We start from the raw sequence: 25463 nt of genomic DNA on the forward strand, positions 1-25463 counted from the left end.
GTATAATATTGGATAATTTTTTAGTCATTATGAAAACACAATAGACCAAGTGAAAATATTAAAGCAAGTAAGTATATAATATTAGAAAACTAAGGAAAAACTGCTCCATAAGTGTGACATAAAAACATGTAATGAAAGGTGAAGATAAATACATTTAATGTGAATTGAAAACATTTAATTCTCCCCCTCTCTCTGTTTTCTTAGCTTGTCCATCTGGCACTTATAAACCTGAGGCAGTTCCTGGAGGTGTGGGTACTTGTCTGCCCTGCCCAGACCTTCATCACACATCCAGGCCTGGAAGTACACACATCTCAGACTGCATGTGTACGGAGGGCTACAGACCCCATAACAACACATGCCAAGGTGCTGATCTGTTTTATTTCTGTAAACAGATGTCTGCTCAAGTTTATGTTTATAAGTGTATAGATGTAAATCTCCCACTCTGTTCTCTCTCTCTCTCTCTCTCTCTCTCTCTCTCTCTCTCTCTCTCTCTCTCCATTTTTTCCTTCTGTAGTGGTGGTTTGTCCAGTCCTCCCTCCTCCAGAGAATGGCTTCTTTGTCCAGAATGTGTGTAATAATAAGTTTAACTCTGCTTGTGGGGTGCGTTGTATGCCAGGCTTTGACCTCCAGGGAGACGGAATCAGACTTTGCCAGCCAGACGGGACCTGGTCAGGAGTTCAGCCGAGCTGCAGAGGTGAGAGTAAGAGACTGGGCTGTTATGGCTGAGGGTGATGTGGGAGTGGACACTAATTCATGCAGGGTCATTTCTAGGCGTAGGCAGAAACCAGCTGGGGGGCGCCAATGAGGAGGTGCACCACGAAACCCTTTTGTTTTTTAGGTTTTTTTAGATGTATTATTATTTATTTTTGTAGTTGTATTTCACTATGCAATCAGGTGACGCTTTATGGTTGCCATATCTACCTGGTGTTAGTGGCCACTACTGGGAAGAGAGAGAGAAATGGGGGATGAAAGGGACCATGCACACCTAGTGGCTCAAGTGTCAGTCATCATGAAAAAGTCAAAGCCCTGTTACACAATTTCGTAAAAAGAAGAAATAGGAAGGCAAAAGAAAGAGAAATATTAAGGTATGCAACTGGTAATTCATGGGCTTGTTTGTCAGCTAGCTGTTAAGATGTTAGCTAGCTAACCTTTGCAAGTTTGTAAATCCAGTCCTCGCTAATCCATAGCTAGCTGCCTATTATGTTTATCCTAGGCTATGTTCAGACTGGCAGCAAAAATCAGATTTTTTCCCCCTCTCTGACTCAAATCTGTTCCATTTTTTTGTAGTCTAAACTGGACTTCCACCTTTGTAGGAGGTTTGAATTCTGATTAAAATTAGTTTTTTATTTAATTAGTTTATGCATCTCAATCTGAACGCTCAAATCAGATTGAATATGGGTTTTTGATCATTTGTTGTGTGACGGGGTGGTATGTCAGGTTTTGCGACAAGATGACTTCATCGCATCAATGACAATGATCACTACTAGCTAGATAGCTAGCGCTCCATCATGAGCACAATACGTTAACATAATGACACTGTATTTGATCAAGAATTCACCACTTGTTAAGCAGCTGAATATTAGGATGAAAGAAAGATGGATTTTTAAAAACATATTATCAGAAATACAGTGATCAGAACTATAAATATTTATTGAATATTGAAATTCTGTATATTAAAAATGAATGAATGACGTTTGGATGTCTTACGTATGATTTTCACATGGTTGGGAGCAGGTGTAAATTTTGTTCGTACCGACTAACATTTTTTAAAATACGAAAACTTTTATGAATCTGAAAATTGACATCAGGCCGGCTTATGAACAATTTCTACAAAAATTTGTTCTGCTCATTTTTCATGAATGAGGCCCTATGTGCGATACCTTGACTTTTTACACCTTCCCTTTCTCTCTCTTGTGCTCATATTTGTCTCCTATTCCATCAAACCGGAAAACAAAAATTGTTTTATTGTCAGTTTATGTGTTACACAACTGGAAGCTCAAAAGGCCTTTAGTCACCTCTTATGTTTCATCACCCACAGAAATGCTAATATACTGCAGTGTGTGTGTGTGTGTGTGTGTGTGCGCAGTGGGCCTCATAAAGGCATTTCTCTGCCAGTAAGCATACCCTCTGCAGCGCTCTGAGTTCATGTGTGTAGCCTATAGATAGCTGGAAAATAAACTGCTGTTAAAGAAAATGCTCAAATGCTTTGCCAACAATTTGAATGTTTACACGCAGACTTTGACACATACAAATGAATATGTGTATGTACACACACACCAACTCATATACTCAGACATATACAAAAGGGTGTGTGAAAGCTGACCTGTTAAGTGTTCCATCTTTTGTGACCTCAACCCTGAAATAACAATATTTTGTTTTTTCTTTGTTTGGAAATAAATTACAGGTCTCAAAGTCCTAACCACAGACTTTGCTACCAGCCACTCTCCTCTTTCTCTCTCTCTTACTCTTGCTTTCTTTCCCATTTTCTCTTAAAAGCTCTCTTCTCCTTTACACTTTCCATGTTTTCCATTTTTGTTTCTCCTCAGCTGTTCATTTTAGCTCTGTGTTGTTCCATGTAATCATTTAAAGTTTGTCCAATGCAGCAAAGTTTTAATAACATAGCACCAAACTTTCTGTGCGATGCCTTAACCTCTGTCTGGTGCGTGTGGTATATTCCTATAGTTCGGTCTTGCCCAGATCTCTCTCCTCCACATCATGGGGAGCTGAACTGTAGTGAACGGAGTGCCCCCTACAGGCTGGAGTGTTCTGTGCGCTGTGAAATGGGCTACAGGTTGCAGGGCAGAGCCAAACTTACCTGCCTGGCCAACTCACAGTGGAGTGGGCCACAGCCCCGGTGTGTGGGTAAGATTACAGCTATTTTTATGCGTTTGTGTGTGTAGTCTTGTTTTTCTGTACTTGAGTACCAAAATTCCCCACAATAATGCCCGTCTGCATGAAGTGCACCCCACTACTTTGGGCTGTCAATGTTAACATGATCGTTTATTACATTAAATATGTATTAAAGTAAATTAAATAGCTCTTTGAAATTTATTTCACATACTTAACTCATTTACTTCTGTTCTGTCTGATTTCTAAAGACAAGATGATATAAAAGCACTTAAGGAATTGATTGCATTAACACAATAGTGGTTCTAGCTTGTTTGGCACCCTGGGCAAAACCCGCTTCAACACCCCCCAAAGTTATTGACTGGGGTGGGGGGCGCCGCATGATGCCGTCTATCACAGTTTATGCCAGGGGTACTCAACAGGCGGACTCCAGTCCAGATACGGACCGAGGGACATTTCAATCTGGACCGAGATCAAAATCTTTGAGCTAGTTATCTGACATCTGGATAAGTGATTGTGTAGGGGAATAAAGCACTGCCAGTGCTACGTGCTTATACCTGCTCTCCACGTGTTGCCTCTCTCCGCTATAGACATGAGGCAACGCATAAAGCCTGATTTACTGTATGTAGTTATTTTAACAATAGTAGTGGAGACCCCACTACAGATACTGCCATCTTTTGTTTAAACACACTGTAGAACACAAAAATGAAGCAAAGTGAAACTATCTTCATCTGTCTGAAATGTGAATCAGATGGTTCAGCTAAGCCCGGTATGTGTCAGGATATTTTTCTGTTTAAATTTAGCTTCATTCATCAGATTGTTAGGAGCATTTTATTTAATAATAAAAACAGATTTTTGTTCTAATTGTGTGAAAATTAATCATAGATGCCATCATAGTATGAATGGCAAGGAAGGCCTATTTATACTTAAATTAATCAAACAATATTTTAAAGGAGCAATTTGCAATATATTTACTGTACTAAAGCATACAATTATCATATGTTATCTGAGATTTAGGAAACATGCTAAATTGAAATACTGGCCTCTCTGAAAACAACAGCCAGTATATTCTACATTTAAATGTCCATTCCGGACTGGAATTTCTGTTTGTGTTTTGGCCTGTGTGATCATGCCCACTGCCCATTTCCAAAAAGTATTTTGACACATGGGTTGCCAGATTTGAAACAAATTAACGGGCTACAGCACGCTGCAGCCATGAAAGCCAGCAATACATCCAGCTAACATTTACAGAGTTATAAAAAATCCACATGAGCTGGTTTATAATTTGCAAACAATAAAAACATTGTAAACATATACATTTGCTGATTAACTTACAGTGTAAGGCTCGTTGCGTGCCATTGTCAGTTTGCTCGTTCCTGTTGCGTGTCCTCAGCCTGGCAACCCACGTGAGCTTCGAGTCTGGGGAGGAGGGGGCAGGGGAGACAACTCTCTCCAATATTTTGAATTTGGACTACAGTACCCATTCTAAATTTCAACAACATTTTTTTGATAATTTCTTTAAAATTATGCTTAAAACTCCTGGAAACACACATTACTCCCGTAGACTCTTGGAAAAAGGGTTGTTAGAGAAATGGCGGACGGCAACAGTTGCTAAGATAGGATTGTTCAGAAACGCTTTTGAGGCAGGCTTATTGAAGGGTCAATTGTGCAGACTTTTTGTGTGTGTTTCACTCAAACACGGATTGACATCTCATTTAAAATCAGTAGACATCTGTGTGCGTGGCTAGCCAAACTAATCTTTATAATTATAAATTATAACTTTTACTATATTTAATTATAACTATTATATATAATTATAACTTTGATCGCCTTTCATCATGAAAGTTTGTATTTTGGTTTGTTCATCACTCTACAAAGTTCTTTGTCTGAGTTCTGTAACATGTCTTCATGTCTACACTGTAATTCCTCTACTCTGTTCTCTCTGTACTCATCTTTCTCTCTTCGTGAGAGCTTTGGCAGTACAGGGAGTTCCAGATGTCTGAGAGAAAGTCATTACTTTTGAGTATGTGTGTAAAGGGTGTTTCCAAGAATGCCGCGTAGTGTGGTCAACAACTGCTCTTGCATTTCGCTTTCTGGAGATATTTTTACTCTCTCTCTCTCTCTCTCTCTCTCTCTCTCTCTCTCTCTCTCTCTCTCTCTCTCATTCTTTTGATTTATATTTATGGAAAATGTTTGTTTTTGTTTTATTTTTTGTTTTCTCATTCTTCATTTATTATCTTTTTTCCACTCTTGTCTCTCTCTCTCAGAGGTGCGCTGTCCTCCACTGGTTACCCTGAAGCATATCCGTCTGTCACCCCCTGGCTGCGGGGAGACTGAGCTTGGGATGGGAGCATCCTGTCAGTTAAATTGTCCCCTTGGTTACAGTCTGCTTGGTGACTCAGAAGTCAGATGTCTTCCCTCTGGAAACTGGAGTGACAATCTGCATAAAGCAACCTGTTCAGGTAATGTATTTTTTTCGGGCGTGTACACTACATGGCCAAAAGTATGTGGATACCCAATTCTAATTAACAGGTTTGGCTATTTCAGCTAGTTGTGTGTATCTATGCAGGGATTTGTACTGTGCATATGTTTGCATATTTTGTTTGGTGTGTGTAGTGTGTGTGTGTGTGTGTGTGTGTGTGTGTGTGTGTTTGTGTGTGTGTGTTAGTTAGAGTAAAACTCCCTCTTTGATCTTGACTTACTGGTGTAACTTGGTGTGTTGCATTCAGGACAGATGTGCTGCCAGTAAAACAGGTACTTTAGATTTATTGTGAACTATAGGATGTGATGAAGAACAGATGAATTGAAGATCATCAAACAGTGTGTAACAGAGTGTAAAACTAAAGGATTCCAGCAACATAAAATTCCAAAGCTGCCCCTCCAAGCTGGAACTGTACAAAGATGAGAATCAATTAGTTCTGGCTGTCACCCATGCGCCTCTATGATTTACTCATGAGAGAGAAGAGATTGTGTTCACGTTTTTTTTAAGAGATTAAGCCAGAGACGGAAAAGACAGAGTAGTTGCATTTGATCCAGACTTTTTCTTGGGTCCATTACACTAACGATGAATTATTTGTTTGACTTGGAGAGAGAGCACGGGCTGTGATTAAACTTCTCCATGCACAAAAACTCAACGTGAATCTACAGTCGCATCATCAAAGGAATAATCATGTGTGTGAAACAACATGATGATGAGTATACGATGACAGAATTTTCATTTTTGTTCTTTCTTGGGCTTATTACTCTGACAATGAAGTATTTGTTTGGCTTGGAGAGACAGAGAACAGGTTGTGTGATTAATAGGTTCTACTATGAGCTGGATGTGATAATGATAGGCACCACGGTAAATAGATCGTAACACTCCATCCCCAAAGAATCAACATGAATCAAGAGTCACATCATTAAAGGGATAGTTCACATCATCATCTATTCACCCTTATGTTTTTCCACACCCGTATGATTTTTTCTTCTTCTGTTGAACACTAAAGGAGAAGTTTTGAAGAATGTTGACACTGCCTTTTCCCCTACAATGAAAGGATACAGTTACCAGGGGAGGTCAAGCTCCAAAAAAGCACCATAAATATAGTTAATACAACTTGTGTGCTAAAAACATAAGTCTTCTGAAGCCATACAATAGCTTTGTATGAGAAACATTTTGAAATATAAGTTGTTATTCTATTAAGATCTTTGCCTCCTCATTAGCTCTCATATGTCATACTTCCACTTATTCAAACTTCAAACACGTTTGGCTATGAGACCCGTGAAAACTAATGGTGTTTGGTGTTATGAACGTCAAACCTGCCACAACACGTCTAGATGCACCAGGTTTGAATATGCACATGCACAAATGAGATTTGGGGAAGATTATTAGTGAATAGTGATTAAAATTTTATTTTCCTCAAAATGAGTGTGAACTCCTGTTATATGTAGGTTTGACTCATATTTACTGGAAAAGTAGGTATTATTTAATTAATTCTACACAAGTGTTACAATTTTGCTACAGTTTGTCTTTGATGGTTAAAGATGAGGTAGCCAGGCATAATAGGTGACATAATAATGTTATGTTTACATCTGTAATTGGTACTGGAGTTGACGTTATATGGATTTTGCAGCCCTACACTGAATCATTGTTACTTGGCTCATAGAATTCCCCATGAGTGTGTTCATATAGGTTGTCATACTGTTTATTTCATTTTGATGATTCTCTTCTGTAGATACAGAACCTCCATGGATTCAGTGTCCTGGTGATGTCATCACAGAGACTGATGAGCATCAGAGGACAGCAAACATCAGTCTGAGCGCACCCATGCTGAGGGACAATACTGGAGATGAGGTTTACATCTTTCTCGCTTTTTTTTATTTTTTTTATTTTCTCCCCTTTTCTCACCAATTTGGAACGCCCAGTTCCCAATGCGCTCTAAGTCCTTGTGGTGGCGTAGTGACTAAAGCCTCAATCCGGATGGCGGAGGAAGAATCTCAGTTGCCTCTGTGTCTGAGGCCGTCAAACCGCACAATCCACACGTGGCTTGTTATGCACGTTACCGTGAATATGTAGTGCTTGTGGAGGCCCACGCATTTCTCTGTGGCATCCACGCACAACTCACCACATGCCCCACAGAGAGCGAGAACCACATTATAGTGACCACGAGAAGGTTACCCCATGCTTTTCTTGTTTGCATTTTTAAAGAGGTCTTAATAACACTGCATTATCTCTGTTGTTCTTCAGGTTGTGGTGCGTGTGACACCTGTTTTGAACCCCATGCAGCCTTTCCCTATAGGGATTGAGTTCATCACTTATACAGCAACTGACCGTACAGGAAACAAGGCCAACTGCTCCTTTACTGTTACTGTAGTTGGTGAGGTTGGATACCAAATATGAACTAAGATGGTCATTTTTAAATGTAGTATTATTTGGTTTCATTTTATTACAACTTAAAATGCATCTCTTTGTTTCTTTAGATACGGAACGCCCTCTGATTGACAGGTGTCGATCACCACCAACTGTTAAAGCCACAGGGAAAGAGACAGCAGTGTACTGGGAGCAGCCTTTGTTTTCAGACAATTCAGGTAAATACAAATAAAACTATAAAATTGTTAGGTTAAGTTAAGATGGTAAGTGCTGGTGCATGAGAAAATGAACAGAGATTGAGGTTTAGTAGAATAATCACAGACACCTTCACTTTTACAGTAGCTGCAGAGACTGGAAATAGTTTGATTTATGGGCATTTTAGTAAAAAAATAAATAAAATAATAATAATGTATTTTATGGGCTCCATAAGCAGCAAATAAGGATTGGAATGTCAGACTTAGTGTTGCTTGTGAACAGATCAAGTTTATTACAGAGTTTATTACAATTGCTAAAGTTAAAAGACAAGAAAAGTGCTAAGAGAAATGGGTGCAATACACAGATAAAGATGAGACTGATACATTGCTACAAATGTAGATGAACTGAGACAGTTCTGTATGAGAACTCATTTAGTTCTTAACCAGTCCACCAGTCTTAATCATACCACAAACGTGTGCGCGCACACACACACACACACACATTTCCAGACTGAAGTTACAGAGCTATTCCAAACAGTCTGACAAATGTCTGGGTCTGGCGGGTTTTGGAGGGAGCTTTGTCTGTACTAAATATAACCCACCGTCAGGGTGTGGCTATGGAAAAACAAAACATGCTGACGTTGGGGCAACGAGGTGTGACGTCGACAAACAGCCTCAGTGTGGTCACAAAACAATATTTTGGTGGCTATATGTACAAGTATTTTATAGTAGCTGTAGGATTTAAGTATATGTTAGAGTGTGCATGCAAATAAATGTGTGTGTGTGTGTGTGTGTGTGTGTGTGTGTGTGTGTGTGTGTGTGTGTATGTGCGTATATCATCCTTGAAAGACTTCTATTGTCTGACCACAGTGTAGCACCCTTAGTTCTGTGTCATTAAGCGATCTAGCAATTACTCTCCTCTGGCATCAAGGCCTGTTATTCCCTGGCCTAGTGAAAAACAGTACAGTAGTGTATCATGCTTTCGTAGGACTTTGTGGTTGACCAGAGCAAGTCCTTGTGGAGCTTCACATTGCTCACTGTGGTAATGTCTGTGAAAGTACCTGTTACATCACTGGGTGATGCCAGAGTATACAACTGAAGTGATCTGTCTCCAATATTGCAAACAGATGTAAACATAGATATATTTGGTAATATTTTTTTCTTCTTCTCAGGAGCACATTTGAATATCTCCAGTACTCACTCCTCTGGAGACGTCTTTCCTGTTGGAGAAACATTAGTGTATTATACCGCCACAGACCCTTCTGGAAACAACCGTACCTGTGAACTCATCATTACTGTACAAGGTGTGTTAGTGTAAGCTATCATCCCAAACTGTTTTGATGCAGTCTCTGAAGAAGTGTTTTGCTTTTTCTTAAACAATAAAAAATATTGATCAGTTAGTCTGATAAACTAGGCTAAATTAATTCAGTTTAATTATTTTAGATTACACTGTTCCTATTTAAATAAACTAGTTAATGAAATGACTGGTGCTGACGAATGTTTTTGAACTCAGGATCAACCTGTGAGCAGCCATTTGTGCCAGTGAATGCGGATTTCTCCTGTGCCAAGACGGAGGAGGGGGTGAACTGTACTCTGATCTGCAGACAGGGTTACAGTCTTACCCAGGATGCCGTGCACAGCTACTTTTGTGCCAATAATGGAATTTGGGAGCCGCCCCGCTTGCCAGACAAGCCTGATTGCTCCTGTGAGTATTGCCTCACTGTTAATCAAATTTTGTCTTTCATTTTTGTTCTCAAGTAATTTACACTTTTACTTACAGTACGTATGTACAAATATTAAAACAAAATCTACCTAGTTTCCCTCTGATCCTGTCTGCTATTTATTTTAAGTTTTTCTTGAATGTATATTAAGGACTTTGCTCTGTATGTATCTTCTGTATGCAGTGAACAGGATTGCAAACAATGGCTTTAAGCCCTTCGAGATGCTCTTTAAAGCATCCCGCTGTGACGATCTGGACTTGCTAAAATCCTTCTCAGGGGAATTTTCCACTATCCTTAAAGATATGGTGAGATCTGACACACACATACACATAATCTGTGGCCACATCACTTTCAAATATTTATTGTTAAACCTCTTTGTTTTTTTACAATACACACAATCCCACAGGTCCCTAACATCTGTGGTGGTGATGTCACCTGTAAGCTGGAAATTATGGCACCTGGGCATTGCCTGGAATATAACTATGATTATCCAAATGGATTTGCAATTGGTAAGCAATAAATTATGTGCAGTGTGTCTGCTTCACCGTAAAATGAATTAGCTTTATATTGTTGTTAGTTGTACTACAGAGTCACTTGTGTGCTTCTTTTTCCTCAAGTTTTCTAAGGGAGCAGTGACAAGTATTAGTTCTTGGTAATACACTGACCCATTGAGGAAATGAAGAGCTTTAACTGCAAGTTTAACTAGCCAAAACAGTTTTTTTTTAAGTTGTTAGGTGGCCAGTAAAATACTAACAAGAAGTTAGTTTTATATTACTGATAATCCATGGAATGCATGTGTATGTTTACATTCACAGTCTGACACTGATTAGTCATAGTTCACCCAAAATTGAAGAATTTCTCATCATTTACTCACCCTCATGCCATCCCAAATGTGTATGACATTCTTTCATCTGCAGAACACAAATGAAGATTTTTTCAAAGAAACTTTGAACTTTTAATAACATATAAGACCCCATTGGTTTAATCTGGAAGTCTTCTGAAGCGATCCAATTGTTTTGGGTGAGAACAGATGAAAATGTATCTCCTTTTCACTATAAATATTAACATATGTTGTAGAGGTCTTTTTGGGTCCTAAGATCTGTACCCGACCCGAATAATTTCTTACCTAAACCTGACATGCATAAATTAATTTAAAAAAAAGCACCTGACATGCATAAATTAATGCAAAACCAATTGGATCACTTCAGAAGACAATGGTTTAAACCAGTCTTATGTGCTTATGTGGCCTTTATGTGCTTTTTGGAGCTTCAAAGTTTTGGTCACCATTCACTTGCATTGTATGGACCTACAGAGCAGATATAATCTTCAAAAAATCTTTGTTTGTGTTCTGCAGTACAAAGAGAGTCATGCACATCTAGAATGGTATGAGGGTGAGTAAATGATGAGAGAATTTTCATTTTTGGGTGAACTATTCCATTAATACACCAAAAATGTGAACGCTCATGTAAATGCCTTAAACTATGTTCTTTTATCAGGGAAAAAAGTTAATAGAAAGTATTTTTATAGATTACCAAATTCTTTTTTTATATTCTTATATTATTTTCTTACAGATTAAAATCTCCTATCTTCTGTATTTGCTTCTCCTCAGGCCCTGGAGGATGGGGCAGTAATTGGGCTTCTCAGAACAGTCAGGACTACACTTATTTTGACACTGGTTTTGCTCCAGAGCAACAATTACAACAAGATGGTACATCACAGCATACCTTTCACACAAGGGCCAAACGTCATCGCAAAATCACCGGCCCCACAAGAGAGCAAAAGATACAAATCAATTTCAACATCACAGGTATAGAAATAATAACTATTGCACTAAGCAGTTAGGCCCTGTGGCTGAGGTTATTATTGCCCCTCTTCATAATTGTAACTGTTATGGGTAATGCACAAGCTGGTTATTCAGCCAAAGCTAGTTGCAACTTCTTCCAACACCATTCCTTTTTCCCAGCAAGCATCCCACTGCCTCTGTCGAGGAACGACTCGGCGGAGATAGTCAATCAGAAGCGTTTGCTAAGAGCCCTTGAGCAGCTGACCAACAGGCTTAAGCGGACGCTGAGCAAGCAGCCATTCAGCACCTTCCATGTGTCATCAGAGATGATCGTAGCTGACCTCAAATCCCTGGAAAGTAAAAAAGCTACACTTTATTGCCGGCCAGGCTCTGTTCTCAAAGGCAGGATGTGTGGTGAGTTGTACAGTGCACTAGTTGTAATGGCATCTGAATTGGCAGCATAACAGTATTTGTTTTGACCTCCCTGCTGGTTTCGTCTCATAGTGCAATGCCCAGTAGGGACATATTTCTCCCAGGAGTATGCAGAGTGTGAGAGCTGTTGGAGAGGGTCATATCAGGATGAGGAGGGGCAAATGGAGTGTAAACTTTGCCCAGATGGCTTCTCAACCCCATACCTTCATTCACGCAGCCTAGCAGAGTGCAAAGGTAATCAATCAGCTTTATTTATTGATTAATTGATAATAAAGATAACCCATCAAGTGATGTCTATATATATATATATTGACCGATCAGCCACAACATTAAAAACACCTGAGGAATATTGTGTAGGTCTCCCTCGTGCCGCCAAAACCATGCCATACTCAAACCAGCCTGTCTGGCACCAACACTCATCCATGCAATTATCTAATCAGCCTATCGTGTGACAGCAGTGCAGTTTATAAAATCATGCAGATACAGGTCAGGAGCTTCAGTTCATGTTCACATCGCCCATCAGAATGGGGAAAAAAAAATTATTTCAGTGATTTGAACTGTGGCATGATTGATGGTGCCAGACAGACTGGTTTGAGTACTGATCTCCTGGGATTTTCACGGACAACAGTTTCTGGAATTTACTCACAAAACTACAAAAACCAAAAACATCCAGTGAGGGGCAGTTCTGTGGATGAAAATGCCTTGTTGATGAGAGATGTCAACAGAGAATGTCCAGACTAGTTTGAAAGTCAAACTGTAACAACAACAAAGTCTACTGTAACTCAGATAACCACTCTGTACAATTGTGGTGAAAAGAATATCATATCAGAATGCTATTCTGAGATGTGGGTTGGCACTGTTTTGGTGGCACAAGGGGGACCTACACAATATTAGGCAGGTGATTTTAATGTTGTGGCTGAGCGGTGAACATATATAAATATATATATCTATATCTCATTATAGCTGTGAAATTTTACGTGTTAATGCATGCAATTTATTTAAGTAGTTCAACACATTATTTTTTCTTAATCACAATTAATGTGTTTACCGTTAATAAACCATAAACCTGCATGTACTGTACATTGGTCAGAGCAGAGTGGAACCTGTGCATTGTGTCTGCCCGGTGTCATTACACTGATGCACAAACCACAAACATACACACAAAAGCCAAGTCAGTAATCAAATGATGGGGAAAGGACCTCTTAACGCTATTTGATGTACAAAACAAGCCCAGATAGGATTTGTGACAAAATTACTTTGCAGCCTCTTTAAGGCACAATTTAATAACCACAGAAGCACATCAAGTCTTAACTATCTAGGGCTTTTCATGTGGAGTTCAAAGCGGCAGCTTGATGCTGGCGTGTATGCCATGAACGCAGCTCACGATTGCTGTAGCAAAGCAGATAGCCACAGTCTTAAAGTTTTAATGTGCACAGTAATGGATTTGCTGTCTAAGGTTGCATAGTTCTTTCAATTAGTCAACCTCACTCTTAGACTCTGCAAAACATTTAATGGTACTTAGACTGGTGCTATTTTTCAACTGACAGCACAATATAAAATATTGTTGTTATAATATTATTTGTTGATTGAAAGTTTATACATGGCCCCAAAAAGTATTTGGATGCTTAAACCACACTTAATGTTTCATTGCATTAGATAAAGTATCAAACCAAATTACCTTTTATCAACAATTATTTTAACCAGCTGATCCCAAGGTTAAGAATTCAGTTCCCCTCAAGTTCACACTGGTGTCCTAGCATAGTAACTTAATGTAGAACCTGATCACATTAACTACAGACATTGTCTGCTATGTTCTTGGCAACCAAATCCAAAATATATTATCTTGTATAACAGCATATCTATTGTTTTTTCATTTAAAACCTAACAAACATACATTTACAATTATTATGTACAGTACTAGGTACAATGATACAATTATAATCTTTTTGTAAGTTCTAGCAGAAGCTTGCATATAGATAGTATTTCCTAGTGTGTCTCCCTGTGTTAATGTGTTTGCATACTTGCATGTGTGCATGTTTCCAGCACAGTGTCAGCCCGGCAGCTCATCACAGAGTGGGTTGGAGACATGCGAGTCCTGTCCATTAGGGGAGTACCAGTCGGGTTTTGGCTCTCAAACCTGTATGTTTTGCCCTCCCACCACTACCACTGTTAACAGAGGGGCTGTGGGCGTCAATGAGTGTGGTGGTGAGATGTAACACATTATTAAACATCTAAGAATTCCTTGAACAGTTTTTCCTTAATACATTTGATGAATTGTTGGATGTGTTATCTCTATAAATTCCCCCTCTTTTTCTTTCTGTCTAATATTTCCCTTTCTCTCCTTAATACTGTCCTCATCTCTCTCTCTTTCTCTTTGTCTCCCCAGTACCGTGTTCTGTGGGTCACTTCTCCCGTACGGGTTTGGTTCCGTGTTATCCTTGCCCCAGAGATTATTACCAGCCTGAAGAGGGTCGATCCTATTGCCTGTCCTGCCCCTTTTATGGCACTACTACCATAACTGGAGCCAAAGCCATCCAACAGTGCTCCAGTATGCTTCTTTGCCTTTACTGTATTATAACTATTCTATTTCTATATGTTGGAGATTCTGATGCTTGGTCTGAATAGTTAAAGATGTTACGTAAGTTATTAAAAGTACTGTATTTGTCACACCTGGTTAAAAATAATTTAAGTCTGATCAGGTTGTATTTGGGCATATTTTAATCGGGAGCATCTGCTTTTATTAATCATGTTCAAATATTTTTCTTATTCTATTTATGTTTCATGAAAAACATGACAGATGAGCCAAATCTCTTTATAACACATGTACATGTGGTTGCTAAAATATTTAGTATAGGCAAATATAAAATGCTACAATCAGGGCCTGGGTAGCTCAGCGAGTATTGACGCTGACTACCACACCTAGAGTCACGAGTTCGAAACCAGGGCATGCTGAGATTCTCCAGCCAGGTCTCCTAAGCAACCAAATTGGCCTGGTTGCTAGGGAGGGTAGAGTCACATGGGGTAACCTCATCTTGGTCATGATTAGTTGTTTTCGCTCTCAATGGGGCATGTGGTAATTTGTGCGTGGAGTAGCATGAGCCTTCACATGCTGTGAGTCTCCACGGTGTCATGCACAGCGAGCCACGTGATAAGATGCGTGGGTTGACCGTCTCAGAAGCAGAGACGACTGAGACTTGTCCTCCACCACCCAGATTGAGGTGAGTAACCGCACCACCATGAGGACCTACTAAGTAGTGGGAATTGGGCATTCCAAATTGGGGAGAAAAAAGGGGATAAAAAACAATGCTGCTCCCATCTATATGACTGAGGTTTTCCTCTGTTTGTGTGTAAGTTTATGTGTTTTGGTGTACAGTGTGTTTTACTGCCCAACATCAATTGTGTTACATAAGTTGCTTTGAACTATAAGTCGCAGGTCCTTTCGGATGACAAAAAAAGCAAGTTATATTCCGGAAAATACGGTATGTAATTTCTGTGCCACTGGCAGCACATAAGGAATTACAAAAATAATTGTTTTCTGAACAGGTTTCGCAAACACTCCTACTACACCCTCTTGACCTAATCAATTCCCACAGACATCACAGAGCCACAGTTTTTACACACTTTGGGAAGTCAACCTACAAATGGCTCAGTTGTAGTTGTTTTTGCTAATTAAAGTATAGTAGGACAGTATTTTACATAGAAAAATTACAAATGATGGTGTGCAGAGGCTGTCCACATTCACTTACCAGTTTTCAGTGGAATACTGTAGATGGGCCATTCCCATGCTTGTGTCTTGGGGTTAGGTGTGTAAAGGATTTGCAATGAGAATCCAATGCACATAATGGAATCTGATTCTCTGAACGCACAGGGAAAAAGTGCCTCAGTCTGGAAAAGATGAGGATGATGAATGCCTTTGGATAATGTTTTCCAGTTTTGACAGCATAAATTCTCCTCTTTCACATCTTTTTATATGTGTTTTTATGTGTTGTGCTTATTCTGTCTGTTTCATTCTCATTCCTGTCTCCTCCTTATACTTTTTCTTTCTTTCCTTCTCTCTTTCTTGGTCTGACTCAGGTTTTGGCTCTAGCTTTTTGCCTAAAGAGGAAAGTGCAACTCCAGTGCCAGAAGTGGTTGTTCGAAATGAATATCAAGCCAGTAGCCAGGTGAGTATCTTTTTCACTCTCACTAGTTGGAATCTGAATTTGTATATCTTTGAAATGTGTTCCTGGTGTGTTTGGCTTACATATACCCCTGTCTGTGTAAAACTGACCATAACATTCCATCCTCTTAGTCAGTACACCAGATGAGCAAGTAAATCAGGGACAGACTGTTTTAAAACTGTCAGGTATTTCCTACAGCACTGATTCTCAGCCAGGGGGCCGGGACCCATTAGGGGGCCTCAGCACACTTCCAGGGGGGCCTCAAAGATCTCTTAAAATTATTTAAATTAAGGTAGATTATTATAATATAATTCAGCTTACTGAAAATGATTTAACAGCTTGCTTTTTATGAAGAATATACAGTTTCTGGAATTTTCAGTATTTCATTAGTTTTTTTTTATTTATTAAAAAACAAGCTTTGTCATCATTACAGTAGAAGCAGTAGAGGAAAGATGTTATAATAGATATACACTCACCTAAAGGATTATTAGGAACACCATACTAATACTGTGTTTGACCCCCTTTCGCCTTCAGAACTGCCTTAATTCTACGTGGTGTTCAACAAGGTGCTGAAAGCATTCTTTAGAAATGTTGGCCCATATTGATAGGATAGCATCTTGCAGTTGATGGAGATTTGTGGGATGCACATCCAGGGCACGAAGCTCCCGTTCCACCACATACCAAAGATGCTCTATTGGGTTGAGATCTGGTGACTGTGGGGGCCATTTTAGTACAGTGAACTCATGTTTATGTTCAAGAAACCAATTTGAAATGATTCGAGCTTTGTGACATGGTGCATTATCCTGCTGGAAGTAGCCATCAGAGGATGGGTACATGGTGGCCATAAAGGGATGGACATGGGCAGAAACAATGCTCAGGTAGGCCGTGGCATTTAAACGATGCCCAATTGGCACTAAGGGGCCTAAAGTATGCCAAGAAAACATCCCCCACACAATTACACCACCACCACCAGCCTGCACAGTGGTAACAAGGCATGATGGATCCATTTTCTCATTCTGTTTACGCCAAATTCTGACTCTACCATCTGAATGTCTCAACAGAAATCGAGACTCATCAGACCAGGCAACATTTTTCCAGTCTTCAACTGTCCAATTTTGGTGAGCTCTTGCAAATTGTAGCCTCTTTTTCCTATTTGTAGTGGAGATGAGTGGTACCCGGTGGGGTCTTCTGCTGTTGTAGCTCATCCGCCTCAAGGTTGTGCGTGTTGTGGCTTCACAAATGCTTTGAGGCATACCTCGGTTGTAAGGAGTGGTTATTTCAGTCAAAGTTTCTCTTCTATCAGCTTGAATCAGTCGGCCCATTCTCCTCTGACCTCTAGCATCAACAAGGCATTTTCGCCCACAGGACTGCCGCATACTGGATGTTTTTCCCTTTTCACACCATTCTTTGTAAACCCTAGAAATGGTTGTGCATGAAAATCCCAGTAACTGAGCAGATTGTGAAATACTCAGACCGGCCCGTCTGGCACCAACAACCATGCCACGCTCAAAATTGCTTAAATCACCTTTCTTTCCCATTCTGACATTCAGTTTGGAGTTCAGGAGATTGTCTTGACCAGGACCACACCCCTAAATGCATTGAAGCAACTGCCATGTGATTGGTTGATTAGATAATTGCATTAATGAGAAATTGAACAGGTGTTCCTAATAATCCTTTAGGTGAGTGTATCTTATAAATATTGAATAGCCTACATGGGGGGCCTTGGAGTCAAAAAGGTTGAGAACCACTGTCCTACAGTACATGAGCTGTGTTGGATGGGAGTCTCTGATGTCAAGAATCATAGGAATGTTGATAAGAGACTGGGATAAATACTGTTCAACTTGTTGGTTTCACAGCACCATCTGGAGGGCTGGAATAAAATAGTTCAAAATTTTTCTTTATAAAGGTGTCTGTCTGCTTTGCTCTCTACCACAGATGTTCCACGAATGCCTTCTGAATCCATGTCAAAATCAAGGCACGTGTGAGGAAGTTGGGGTTGGATATGTATGCACCTGTCTTCCAGGATTCACAGGTTCGGCAAGTTCTCACTTGAGACTCTTTAACCATAACTTACAAGTAACTTTACTAAACCAGCTGTTAGTTCAGTCAGTTTATGGATTTCTCAAAATCTCTAAAACTAATTATCTAGGGAGCACACTAGTTGTTAAAAACATGTCACTAAGATAATAACCTCAATGATAAAGCTTATGTGTGGAATAAGACAACTCAAACTGAAGTGTTTTTAATAATTCAGCTAGAGTGGTAATCACTATAAAAAATGTATCAACTCACCTCTGCAAGTCTCTGTGGTTTAGGTGAATCACTGCCCAGTTTTTATTCATTCCATCACAGGAGCCAAGTGTGAGAGTGACATTAATGAATGTGATTCTGCTCCTTGTCAAAATGGAGGATTGTGCAGAGATGGCATGGGAGATTTTGAGTGTCAATGTCAGCCTGGGTTTGTAGGTAAGGAAAAGACAGCTCATCTCATAATACATTTTATATTAATGCGCCAAATTGCTTTGTTGCTTGGAGGCTGCTAATGGTTAGGCTTATGAACTAATTTAATTGGTGGAAGAATTTATTTGGATAGTAACATACACTCACTTAGCACTTTATTAGGAACACTGTGGTCCTAATAAAGTGTCCGATGTGGTCTTCTACTGTTGTAGCCCATCCGCCTCAAGGTTCGATGTGTTGTACATTCTGAGATGCTATTCTGCTCACTACAATTGTACAGAGTGTTTATCTGAGTTACCGTAGATTTCTGTTGGCTTAAACCAGTCTAGCCATTCTCCATTGGCCTCTGTCATCAACAAGGTGTTCCCGTCCACAGAACTGCCACTCACTGAATGTTTTTTGTTTTTGGCACCATTTGTGAGTAAACTCTAGAGACTGTTGTGCGTGAAAATCCCAGAAGATCGGCAATTACAGAAATACTCAAACCAGCCTGTCTGGAACAAGCAATCATGCTACGGTTGAAATCATTGATATGATTGAAATCATCCCGTATCTGCATGATTATGTATTGCACTGGATAATGCACTAAATAAATTAGTTAATTAGTTTGTTAATAAATTAGTTAATCGTATGAATAAGTAGGTGTACAAGTGTTCCTAATAAAGTGCTCAGTGAGTGTATGTAACTGTTTATTGAACATTGGTGTCTTTTATTAAAGTGTTGTTACCGCTGTTTTATAAAAGCAATAAACTGGTAAAAATGAACTTTCAACCTTTACCCATGGTAAATTAAATTTTTCACATTGCTTATTGAGGCATATTGCTATATTCTAGAATCTAAATATGTAAAGCAGTTACACAACAAACCTAAAATTCCACTCAGTTCTAAAGGTTTTCTTTACTCTCACTATTTGTTGCTTGATCTAGATGTCTCTAAATATTATGAGTCTGGCAGTGTTTCACAACATTCAGAACCTTATAACACTTTCCATTTAGGCCATTGTTTTTCATCTTTGATACGTGGACATGATAAAGCATTTCATGTCATTTCATTTCTGTGTGTGTGTTCATGCATCTGTTTTGTCTCTGGAAGGGTTGCTGTGTGAGGCAGAGGTTAACGAATGCAGCTCATCGCCTTGTCTGAATGAAGGTGTTTGTGTGGATGAAGTGAATTACTTCAAATGTAGCTGCCCAGATGGATTCACAGGTTAGCACCTTACCTCTGCCTCACCTGTTCATTTACACATTATGCTATTTATAATGTAGTACACTGTACAGGGATTCCCTTAAATTAAATTCCCTGATATCACATAGCTACATAGCTTTTCAATATGGCCATTGTAAGTAATGATCCTACATGCTGAGCACCACAATTAATGTAGTTTTTGTCATTTATGTCTAGGTCCGCGTTGTGAGTTGGAGATAAATGAGTGTGCTTCCAATCCGTGCCAGAATGGAGGTGTTTGTAAAGATTTGGAGGGTGGGTATTTCTGCACCTGTGCTCAGGGCTTTACTGGTGACAGTTGTGAGGTTGATGTCGATGAGTGCTACAGCACCCCCTGTCTGAACGGAGGAACATGTGTGGATGCTGTCAATAATTTTAGGTTAGTGTGAAAGCCTTTGCATAACCTCTTCATGCATATACAACTGTAATATGTTTTTAATGCATTGAGTATTTGTAGTTTCATTTGATTTATTATGTATTAGATAACAGATATACTTTCTTACATTTGCCGTTAGGTGTGAATGTGCTAATGGATACAGAGGCATGCTGTGCCAGGTTGATATAGATGACTGCAAACCCAATTTGTGTGTGAATGGTGCAACATGCGTGGACGGAGTGGCCACTTTCACCTGCCAATGCCCTCCTGGGTTCAACGGAACCAGGTGTGAGACAGGTATAGATGGCATAGCAGCAGAGTCGGAGAGAAAGAGATCATGAAAAATCATCTTCATCATGGAAAGAAGCATACTGTATTAGAGAGTCTGGGCATCACTTTTAATTAGATTAATGTGTTTGTAGAAGAGTTTCGAAAATTTCCAACTGCACTTAATTTCTGCACCACCATCAGTCGGAACTGCATAAAAAATTATTTCCAAACAGGTTAATGGAAGAAAAACAGATTGTACCAACCCAAACTCACACCACAGATAAAGCCTTTGTTGCTTAACCAATGGCACACTGTTGCTATGTTGGGCTACTCAAACAAATAGAGCAATGTTTTGATAGGGCCACAGAGCAACATTGTTTACACATGTTGGGGAAATCAACCTACAGATGGCTTAAATAGGTTTCTCCAAGCTGGGAGAGTAGAAAATATTTTAATACAGAAAATACACACACTTCAGCTTTAAAATGATCCAATAGACTGTTAAACTTCTTGCTTTACAGTTGATAAGCACACATCATCTGTTTTATTTCCAATGCTTTTGTACTCTTACAATTAAAAAAACAAATATTTGTATATTACTTTTTTACACACAGAAATGCCCCTCTCATTTGATCTGGAGTTTGAAGTTTCTGGTATCCATGGTTATGTGATGATGGATGGTCACATGCCATCACTCACACAGATCACATGTACATTCTGGATGAGGTCATCAGACACAGTTAATTATGGAACTCCCATCTCTTATGCTGTTGAAGGAAGTGACAATGCATTTTTGCTTATAGACTATAATGGGTAAGAGCTCTATTAGTTTGTTGAATACTGAAATATTTTTACTTACACAAATGTTCCAGTTTCGGTACAAATTTAAATTCTGTTGACAGCATCTGTGACTTTCTGCTTTTGATTATCAAATAAAATATGAATGAAAATTCTCTCATAATTTACTCACCTTCATGCCATCCCAGATGTAGATGACATTCTTCCTTCTGCTGAAGAGAAAAAGCAAAGTTTTTAGAAAAATATCTCAGCTCTTTAGGTCCATATAATGCAAGTGAATAATGGCCAGAACTTTGAAGCGCCAAAACACATAGGCCTGTTGGCAGCATAAAAGTAATCAATATGATTCCAGCAGTTAAACCAATATGTTAGGTGGGTGAGAAATAGATAACTATTTAAATCCTTTTTTACTTTAAATTTTAAAGTACTCTTTTATTTTTGCCGTTTCACATTCTTTGCGCATATTGCCACCTACTGAGATGGAAGGAGAATTTATAGTGAAAAAGGACTTAAGTATTGAACTGTTTCTCACCCACACCTATAATATCGCTTCTGAAGATACATATTTAACCACTTGAGTTGTGTGGATTACATTTATGCTGCCTTTATGTACTTTTTGAACCATCCTCATCCTTCACTTACATTGTATGGATCTACAGAGCGAAATTTTCTTCTAAAAATCTTTGTTTGTGTTCAGCAGAAGAAAGAAAGTCTGCATATCTAGGATGGTATGAGGGTGAATGTATGATGAGTTTTCATTTTTGGGTGAAATATCCCTTTAACATATAATGTTGAAGGCTATACTTTAAAAAACGTATTTTAACATTTTGAAATGCCTTGCCCCATAGAATTCCAATGTAAGTGCCTTACTGTATGTGTGTTTTTAGTTTCTGTAAACTGAGCAACAAGTTGAAATAATTTTAGATTATCGATTAATCAAGGAACATTCCTTTTAATATGCTTCTCTGCTACTTTTTGATATGGTATAACCTATAAAACAAATCTGATTTATATAGATCTTACCTAAACACATGTATTTTACCCTTGTTCTACCTTTTCCTCCCTCTTTTTTTCATCTACATTCAGATGGGTGCTGTATGTAAACGGAAAAGAGCGGATCACTGACTGCCCAGCTGTAAACGATGGCCTCTGGCACCACATTGGTGTATCATGGCGCAGCAAGGATGGAGATTGGAGAGTTTATATTGATGGGAGCCCTTCAGATGGAGGAAAAGGATTGTCCATTGGCACAACTATACCAGGTTGGCCAGATAAAGAATTCAAACACAGTGCCAGTGCACATGATATTGGTGACTTTTTGCAGTCTAGAAATACAATTTTGTTGCTACGTTATAAGGACAGTACTTCAAATAGAAGATGTGTGTATAAAAAATTAAATAAAAATCAGAAAAGGCTGAAACATTTCCTCTATACTTCAAACAGGAGGGGGTGCTCTGGTACTAGGACAGGATCAGGACCAGAGAGGAGATGGCTTCAACCCAGTAGAGTCTTTTGTTGGCACTCTTAGCCAGCTCAATGTATGGAACTATGTTTTAACTCCACAGCAGGTAATTCTCAACCACTTCAACAGCAAAGTTTATTGTTGGTGTACAATGTACAACAAGTGTTTTTCCTCATTTGAAAGCTATTGTGGATAAAAGTCTCTGCCAAATGAAGAAAAGTAAATTAATCCCATAACATAAAAAAACAGGATAATATCTCTCTGAACTTTTCTGAGACCAGCACATAAACAGAGTTATTCTAGCCTGCTAACTTATTCTTCCATTTCCACTGTTCTCAGATCAGGTCTCTAGCCAGCAGCTGTCCACGTGATCTGCAGAAAGGGAATGTGTTTGCTTGGCCTGACTTCTTGGGAGGGGTCACAGGAAGAGTAAAGACCAGCAGCAAGAGCATATTCTGTTCTAGTAAGAATTAACAAATTAATTTGTAGTGTTTGCATACATATAATGTATGTTTACAGTATGTGGTCTACAATGAACAGTATTTATGCTATTTGATATTAACACCACAGTCTGACATTTATTTTCCATTGTTTTGGTCTTTGTTAGACTGCCCTCTGCTGGAGGCTTCTGTTCCTCAACTTCGCTCTTCCAGTAAAGCAGTGAGCCCAGACTCGAAGGTGCAGTTCTCTTGCAGTCCCGGCTTCTATCTGGTGGGGGAACCAGTGCAGCAGTGCTTAAACAGAGGACAGTGGAACCATGCAGAGCCAATTTGTGAACGTGAGTAATGTGAAAGCAAACATACACACCAGAGGACGTACTGTGCATGTGTGCTGGCCTTGATAACACAAACATATTTTCAAAAGGATCTCAGAAACTGTACATAAATAACACACTTCACCTTGTTTTCAAATACAAGCTGTAACATAAAAGACACATTTATGCACCTACAGGAATATACAAGTGTATACTGCATATACAGTACATGCATGTCATGAAATGCTCATTAATGTTACCCATGACACAGTGAATTGTCAATGTCGTTTTTCTGTAGGTGTGGAATGTGGTCCTCCCCCTGACCTGGAGCATGGCCAGTATCATGGAGAGGATTTCTATGCTGGTAGCTCAGTGTTTTATCAATGTAAACCAGGCTTCTACCTGCTCGGGGAGAGCAAGATGCTGTGTGTAAATAATGGCAAATGGACCGCCAACCCACCTGCATGTCTGGGTAAGAGATGCACAGCAAATGCTGAGAGAAGCACTGAATTGTCAATAGGTCTACAATATGTCTACATCAGAGTTATACAACACCAGAATACAAAGGTGCACCTGGAGCCTGGAATATCTTTTTACATTATGTTTGTCTTAGTTCTCTCATTTGCACTTTGTGTGTGTGTGTGTGTGTGTGTGTGTGTGTGTGTGTGTATGTGTGAGCGTGTATTTATCACTTTGTGGGGACCAAATGTCCCCATAAGGATAGTAAAACCCGAAATTTTTGACCTTGTGGGGACATTTTGTCGGTCCCCATGAGGAAAACAGCTTATAAATCATACTAAATGATGTTTTTGAAAATGTAAAAATGCAGAAAGTTTTCTGTGAGGGTTAGGTTTAGGGGTAGGGTTAGGTTTAGGGATAGAATATAAAGTTTGTACAGTATAAAAACCATTATGTTTATGGAAAGTCCCCATAAAACATGGAAACACAACATGTGTGTGTGTGTGTGTGTGTGTGTGTGTGTGTGTGTGTGTGTGTGTGTGTGTGTGTGTGTGTGTGTGTGTGCGTGTATTTATCACTTTGTGGGGACAAAATGTCCCCATAATGATAGTAAAACCTGACATTTCTGACGTTGTGGGGACAATTTGTCAGTTCTCTTTGAGGAAAACAGCTTATAAATCATATTAAATTATGTTTTTGAAAATGTAAAAATGCATTTCTGTGAGGGTTAGGTTTAGGGGTAGGGTTAGTGGATAGAACATAAAGTTTGTACAGTATAAAATCATTATGTCTATGGAAAGTCCCCAAAAAACATGGAAACCCAACATGTGTGTGTGTGGCTGTGTTGGTTTTTACTTACATTACAGATGTGGATGAATGTGCTCTGGGGTCTGAATGTGATAAACATGCTAGTTGCCAGAACACAGACGGCTCTCATATATGCACCTGCATACACCCTTACAGTGGAGATGGAAGAAACTGCACAGGTAAACTATGCCACAACTTTGGTACTGTCGATAATGTTGAAAAATGTATACAAATTAAAAATTGATTACACCATAAAAACTGAAATGGTTAACGTTTATTTTACTCTTTATTTTGATTATCATATTTTCAAACTTTAGTATTTTTATAATAGATTTTTATAGTTTAATATTATTATCTAATCAGTCAGTCGTTTGGCAGCAGTACAATGCATAAAATCATGCAATCAGGACCTTCATTTAATGTTCACATCAACCATCAGGGGAAAATATGTGATCTCCGAGATTTGGACCGTGGCATGATTTTTGGTGCCAGATGGGCTGGTATGAGTATATCTACAACTGTTGATCTTCTGGAATTTTCAAACACAACAGTCTCTAGAGTACTCTGAATTGTGCCAAAAACACAAAACATTCAATGAGCAGCAGTTCTGTGGACAGAAATGCCTTGTTGATTAGGAGAATGGCCAGACTGGTTCGAGCTGAAAGAAAGGCTACGGTAACTCTGATAACCCCTCTGTACAATTGTAGTGAGCAGAATAGCATCTCAGAATGCACAACATGTCGAACCTCAAGGCAGATGAGCTACAACAGCAGAAGACCACATCTCTAATAAATTGGGTTCCACATCTGTCAGCCAAGAACAGAAAGCTAAGGCTGCAGTTGGCACGGGCTCACCAAAATAGGACAG

The 25463-nt window shown here is 39.2% G+C and overlaps 1 protein-coding gene across 2 annotated transcripts in view; it reads left to right on the plus strand.

Annotated features, from left to right (window-relative positions):
• The window catches only part of LOC127655044 (sushi, von Willebrand factor type A, EGF and pentraxin domain-containing protein 1-like), a 105891-nt gene that overhangs the window by 51621 nt on the left and 28807 nt on the right, over nt 1-25463 (plus strand). For both annotated transcript variants that reach the window (XM_052142640.1, XM_052142648.1), the window contains exons 4-32: nt 205-363; nt 515-694; nt 2683-2862; nt 5115-5309; nt 7062-7180; nt 7574-7703; nt 7807-7914; nt 9063-9194; nt 9404-9595; nt 9795-9916; nt 10018-10120; nt 11221-11418; nt 11575-11808; nt 11899-12060; nt 13870-14031; nt 14213-14374; nt 15901-15989; nt 17922-18018; nt 18339-18452; nt 19539-19652; nt 19848-20049; nt 20186-20343; nt 20931-21129; nt 22201-22376; nt 22558-22682; nt 22916-23039; nt 23184-23354; nt 23629-23802; nt 24656-24775. In XM_052142640.1, the coding sequence (XP_051998600.1) occupies nt 205-363; nt 515-694; nt 2683-2862; nt 5115-5309; nt 7062-7180; nt 7574-7703; nt 7807-7914; nt 9063-9194; nt 9404-9595; nt 9795-9916; nt 10018-10120; nt 11221-11418; nt 11575-11808; nt 11899-12060; nt 13870-14031; nt 14213-14374; nt 15901-15989; nt 17922-18018; nt 18339-18452; nt 19539-19652; nt 19848-20049; nt 20186-20343; nt 20931-21129; nt 22201-22376; nt 22558-22682; nt 22916-23039; nt 23184-23354; nt 23629-23802; nt 24656-24775 (4401 nt within the window). The remainder of the gene's footprint in view (nt 1-204; nt 364-514; nt 695-2682; nt 2863-5114; nt 5310-7061; nt 7181-7573; nt 7704-7806; nt 7915-9062; nt 9195-9403; nt 9596-9794; nt 9917-10017; nt 10121-11220; nt 11419-11574; nt 11809-11898; nt 12061-13869; nt 14032-14212; nt 14375-15900; nt 15990-17921; nt 18019-18338; nt 18453-19538; nt 19653-19847; nt 20050-20185; nt 20344-20930; nt 21130-22200; nt 22377-22557; nt 22683-22915; nt 23040-23183; nt 23355-23628; nt 23803-24655; nt 24776-25463) is intronic.

This window comes from Xyrauchen texanus, chromosome 2 (assembly GCF_025860055.1).
Source record: "Xyrauchen texanus isolate HMW12.3.18 chromosome 2, RBS_HiC_50CHRs, whole genome shotgun sequence".
Taxonomy (NCBI): domain Eukaryota; kingdom Metazoa; phylum Chordata; class Actinopteri; order Cypriniformes; family Catostomidae; genus Xyrauchen; species Xyrauchen texanus.